The 5,523-nt window shown below is 61.5% G+C and overlaps 2 protein-coding genes across 2 annotated transcripts in view; one reads left to right on the forward strand and one right to left on the reverse strand.

Annotated features, from left to right (window-relative positions):
* Positions 1-380: 380 nt before the first annotated feature.
* Positions 381-2,727, reverse strand: EMIHUDRAFT_245055 (hypothetical protein; the record flags this gene model as incomplete). The annotated part of the gene is made up of 4 exons (XM_005768881.1): positions 381-471; positions 695-1,015; positions 1,271-2,008; positions 2,075-2,727. 4 exons carry the CDS (start codon positions 2,725-2,727, stop codon positions 381-383), a joined length of 1,803 nt encoding a protein of 600 aa, XP_005768938.1.
* A 2,392-nt stretch (positions 2,728-5,119) lies between these two features.
* The window catches only part of EMIHUDRAFT_119013 (hypothetical protein), a gene marked incomplete at both ends in the record, with an annotated part of 1,711 nt that continues 1,307 nt past the window's right edge, over positions 5,120-5,523 (forward strand). The window contains one exon of the mRNA XM_005768882.1: positions 5,120-5,202. Coding sequence (XP_005768939.1) covers positions 5,120-5,202 — 83 coding nt within the window. The remainder of the gene's footprint in view (positions 5,203-5,523) is intronic.

The following is a 5,523-nucleotide window of genomic DNA, read 5'->3' on the forward strand; positions in this document are numbered from 1 at the left end:
AAAAAGTATTGAAAGTAACGAAGTTAATTATGAGATTAACAATTGTTGAAGGTTAGAATCAGATATTAAAATTAGGTAGATCATTAAGGCACTATATAGATTAAATGACTTAGAGATATAATTAAACGCATTGCCCTCTGGAAAGGCACCGAGAGGTACAATAGTGCGCAAATGGTCAAATCAAGGTTTTGTAACGCGAGCTGTGCCACAGTGAAATGGAACTAGCCCTGGCGACGTCCGATGAGGGGGGTCCGGGACCGCGCACGTTCAGGGGCGGGTGGTGCACCGGCTCGATGCCGGGCGAGCGCAGCGCCCTCCACGCGGCTCCAGTCCACGGACTCGGAGCGGCTCGGGCGAGCGAGGCGTGGCGCTATGGGCGTTTATTCGAGAGGGGCGCCCATCGCTTCTCGCAACTCCGCAACGCTGACTATCTTTGGGACATCGACGATACACCCTCGAATATTTCTCAGCCTGTGTGTGTGTGCGGCGGGCGGCTTGCACGTATGCATGTGCATGTGCATGTTGTGCATGTAGCATGTGCGAGCGTGCAGCTCTCTAGCGGAGAGGCAAGGAGCGCGCTCAAGCCCCCAGGCCGCGGCGCGCCGTGTGCGGTCGCGATTGGTCCCCTGAAAAGCTCGGGAATGCCCAAAGCTCGCGTACGCCAAAGGCTAGGAGACTCTGCGCCAGCTCCAACTTGCTGACCGCGGGTCCGCCCCACGAGCAGCATTTCCAATGTCCGTGCGATTTGGCTGCGCGTGCCGATGGGCTCGCCATCTCGTCATCCTCCTCGTCTCCAGACTCGCCCAAGGCCATCACACTCGCCGTTTCCGTGTTCAGCAGGCGCATGTCTCGACACCAGCTCGGCCGGCATGCCACACTCAGGAGTCCCGAGAAGGGGGACACTGCGAGGCGCACGTGGCTTCGGTGAGCCAGCAGCTGCGCCTCACTAACGGTCACGCTGAGCTTCCACTGAGCTTGCCGGATGAGAAGCAAGATGCTGCGGTTCGCCCACGATCTGTCCGCCGACAAGAGGCGGGGGCTGCACAGAGCGCCATGAGTGCGCTGCTGGACAAGCTTGCACTCCCCAATCGTTGTACTGGCATGTGGTCTGGATTGCGAGGGTAGCTGTCCCTTTCGGAGGCGCTGCAGCCCGCGGCGATTGCTCCCATGCGCCAGAGTCAGCAGCGAGCGTTGATGACTGAGCAGGACGTGGTCGCCGAGCACTGACGCGAGTATCGTGCCACCTATGTCAATGAGAGAGCACGGGGACCTCACAATAGCGCCCTCCGGCACTCGGCCAGGAAACTTGAGGAGCATGGGGACACGCCGAACGCCCTCACGCATACGCGTTCCTTCGTCGACCTTTTCGACCATCCAGCTCCCGGTCTGATGGCGCTTCGGGAGGGCGCCGTGGTCGCTAGTAAAGATGCTCAGCGTTGACTCTGACAGCCCAAGCTCCTCGAGTGCTGTCATAACCCTGCCGATCTGCTCGTCGACTCGAGCAACCATGGCACGGTAAACTGCAACCACGAGCGACTTTTGCGTGAGATCTGAACGCGGTCCGATGTACCTCTGCTGGACGCTCCACGGCGGATGCGCTCCTTCGAAACTCACGCTGAGGAAGAAGGCGTCCTGCCCAAACGCTCGCAACGCGCCCGCAGCTTCCTCTGCTAGCATCTCGTCAGAAGATCTCGTTCGCGAGCTGATGTCTATGGACGATCTGAGAGGAGAGTTGTCGCCCTTGCCCGCCCCAGCGGGTTTCGGGTCGATCCATCGAGTTTGGCTCACGTTGCCAGCACACCAACGTGCGAGTTTCTCAGCGGATACACGGTAGTAGAGAAAGTCACAGGCGCCCAAAGGCTGCTGAGTGCCCGCGCACGCCGGAGCGTTGCGGGCAGCTGGCTGCCCTCTGAACGACGATGCGACGCGCATGCGACGTTCGCCGCAGTGGACCAGCGGAGGAGCCGTGTTGTCCAAGGCGTGCAGTCCATACCGCTTTGCATCGGTCCTGGACGGCCACACGGGGGAGCACTGCGCGTCTCGATGCACCTGACGGCCCCGTCGCCGGCGTGACAGCACCACGTCGGAAGCCCGTTCACCATTCCGCACGAAGGTGTCGAGCCCGAGCCAGAAGGGAAGGTGCCACTTGCCGAGGTGGACGAATCGACGCCAAGGCTGTTTCCGCTGCAGCTGCTGCACGAATCCCATTCCGTGGTCGGCGGAGCTGGTGGCCGGCGCGCCGCACCTGCGCTCGGCGGCGTCCATCCTGCACGACGCGTTGCAGGAACTCGAGGAGGAGTTCGACAGCGGCACACGCGTGCACCACCGATCTGTCGCTCGGAAACTGGCTTCGTGCCGCCCCGTCATCATTGCCGTGCGAGACGGGCAGCACCAGGAAGCCGGCGCATACGCAGACGTGTATGTCGCCCCTCGCTGTGCAAAGTGTGTGTGCAGGCCTGGCATGGCCTGCGTCTCGACAGCCCACGCGCCGACCTGGTCTGCAACGAGTAGCAGCACGTTCGCCGACCCTGCGACCGTCGGCGAGCCCTTTGTATGTCCGGGCGCCGTCGCGTTGACGCCCCCGAATCCATCGCCACCGGCGCAGAGCGCGAGGTTGGGAAGCGAGAGGAGAGCGACGAGCGCGGCCACGCGCAGAGGCAACGGCAGCTGCCTCGGAGTGGGCTCGCGACGGGGCGGCGGCGAGGGCGGCGGCTGCGTAGAGGCCATGGCAGTTCGCGTGGCCTCGCTGCCGCGTCGTCTCTTTTTTTGGGGAGGGTACCCATTCGGTGCTGGTAGCGCCCTGACGCTGCTTGAGCTGCCAGCGTCAGGGCGCTCTCGTCGCGGTTCGCCCGTCACCTCGCCTCTCCGCAGGGTTCATCTCTCGCGCCGGCTGCATCTCTCTGCCGGTCGCCAGCACCCGCGCCACCGACTAGCTGCACCGCCACTCGCGACGCGCCACCCTCGCTCACAGCCTGCATACGCGCTACTCCCGCCGTGCCTTTGCTACCACATGGATCGCATGTCACTGCAAACGCGCCCGCAGCCGCGCCGTAAAGGTCTGCCGTGCTGGCTGACGATCTCACTCTCCCGCTCCTATTGCATCTGCCTCCCGCCTCCCGGCTCACATTTCACGCTGCAGTAGGTGCTCCTGTCGACGCTGCCGCCGCTGCCACTGCTACTGTCACCGCTCGTTTGATAATCGACGCCACGCTTAGCGGCAGCGAGATCCGAGGTTCAGTCAACTTGCCTGGTGCGCTCTTGCGCGTGCCTTCAAGATCCACAAGTCAATTTGTACCAGAAATCCAAAGGTGGTGCAAAATGGATATCTCAAGATTGGCCTTTATTTCGCGCACCTGCTCTCCGCCGCCGCCGCTTACCTGCTGGCACGCCACCGCCCCGCGTCGCTAACTCACGCCTCCCTGCTGCATCTTCGCACCCCTGCCACATGACTCGATCGCCGTCGCTGCTACCGCCCTCTCCGCCGCCCTCGAAGGCGCCACCAGCATTACGGCCGCCTTCATATCTCATTGATGCTGCCACCAACGCCACTTCCTCGATTCTGTGCCGCTGCAGCGGCGAGGCGCCGTCGCCACGATCGCCGCCAGCGCTGCTGACAGCCTCGGAGCGTCGCCGTGGCCGCGTTCTGGTCTGCCCACGCTTCCCTAAAACGTCTAGGACGAGCTCAGAGGCTAAGAGTGCATCCTGTGGGACCATCTAGCTCTACCGGGTCCGCGACGGCGGTCGGCGCACCCCCGTCTCGAACGTGTGTGCTCTCTGTCTGTCTGTCAGCTGTTTCGGCTAAGTCGTTTTGTACCGGATTTCAATGTTAGTGGCAAAACCGCGGAACCGAAAATGGCGTTTAATTTCGCGCCCCTGCTGTCCGCGCCGCTTGGGGCGCCTGCGGCGCCCCTGGGCGCGCTGCGCGCGCCTGTTTTGGGGGGGCTACCAGCACCGAAAAATTGCCCTTTTTTTTGCGAGAGGGCCTTCGTAGTTATTTTTTTTAGAGCGCCTATTTTTGAGCTTGTTTGTGTCTCTGTGTGTCGTTCGTGCGTGTCGTCATCATCTGTCCCGCGTCCACCCATACCGCGTTGGTGTCCAGTCTGAGCCCGACTGTTGTTCATCTTTCTACATACATACATTTTGAGCTAGACTTAAGGTAAGGTAAGGTAAGGTAAACTTCTCCACACACACGAGGTGGTGGGGCAAGGGGGGGCAACCCTCGCGTCTCCACGTCTGACGACAGGAGCCCCACGGCATTCAAAGTGCAAGGCCCAGTGCGCGTGGGTGAGCGGTGTGTGTGTGTGTGTGTGTGTGTGTGTGTGTGTGTGTGTGTGTGTGTGTGTGTGTGTGTGTGTGTGTGTGTGTGTGTGTGTGTGTGTGTGTGTGTGTGTCTCACGTCACTGCATCCTCCGCCGGTTCCTCCCGTCGCCTCTTCTTTGTTCGAATGTTTTTCAATCCATCCTTCACGAAGCCCTCCCATGTAGCTAGCGTTCTTGGCGAATGTCTCGAAATGGCCAGCAGGCGCTGTCTGCTCGCGGTCTGTGCGGGCCGCTCGTCCTCCTCGCCCTTCTTTCGTCCTCCCGTCCCTCCCCTCCACCATGGCCTTCTCGGCACTTCTTTCTCCATCCGCCTCGCCCTGCCTTTTCGCATCGTGCCGTTCGCCCTCCATTCGGTGACCTCCATGGCTGTCCGCCCCTTTTTGGGTGGCGCTCTCGATACGGTTGCGTCAACCTCGACGTCGCTGTCGCCCTCCCCATCCCCGCCGGCGTCCGTGCCTCGGTTCGCGTCATCGGTAGCGTCTCCGTTGTTCCCTCGTGCCCCGCCGTCGCCCTCTCTGCTCGGGCCGTTAGCGATTTCGCTCCTCCTGCGTGTCGCCCCTCCGTCCCCTCCCCTTTCTTCGTCGTCATCGTCGCTGTCGCGAAAGCCCTCCGGTCCCTCGATTCCCTCGCCTATCCCCTCCGCTGCGTCGTCCCAGTTTATATCCTCATCCTCTGCGCACGTCGCGTTGGCTTCCTCTCTCCCCCTTTCCTCCCTGCCCCTCTCGCTGTCTGGTGTTAATGGATCCCCTTCCTCTCCCTCGCCACCGTCACCGTCTCCATCCCCGTCGCTACCGCCCTCCATGCCCGCCGCCCTTTGTTTCACACTCGTCTCTGCCATGTCCGCCGTCGCCGCCGTCCTGTCTGCTGCGCTCTGTGCTCCGTGGTACAGTCGCTTATTGTTGCTCAGGATTAGCTCACGCACCAGGACAGCCTCCTGCTCGTTATTTTGGCTTGCCGATATGCATCCAAAGTTCCACGCTAGCTCCTCCTTCGTCACGTCTATCTTTTTGCAGTATCTCGCGAATGCCGTCCGCGCTTGCTGGGGTGTTATTGCGTTCGGATCCGCCCTGGTCCCCGCCCTGTATCCCATCTCCTTGCGGTGGCTCCTGTATGAGTCCCCATATGACCATGTGATTTCTTGGCCTTCCTTGACTCCCCTCTCTGCAAACAGGACCATCACCTGCGCAGCTGCCTTGCCTAATTG

The sequence above is a fragment of the Emiliania huxleyi genome, assembly GCF_000372725.1.
Source record: "Emiliania huxleyi CCMP1516 unplaced genomic scaffold EMIHUscaffold_444, whole genome shotgun sequence".
In the NCBI taxonomy this organism is placed as follows: Eukaryota; Haptophyta; order Isochrysidales; family Noelaerhabdaceae; genus Emiliania; species Emiliania huxleyi.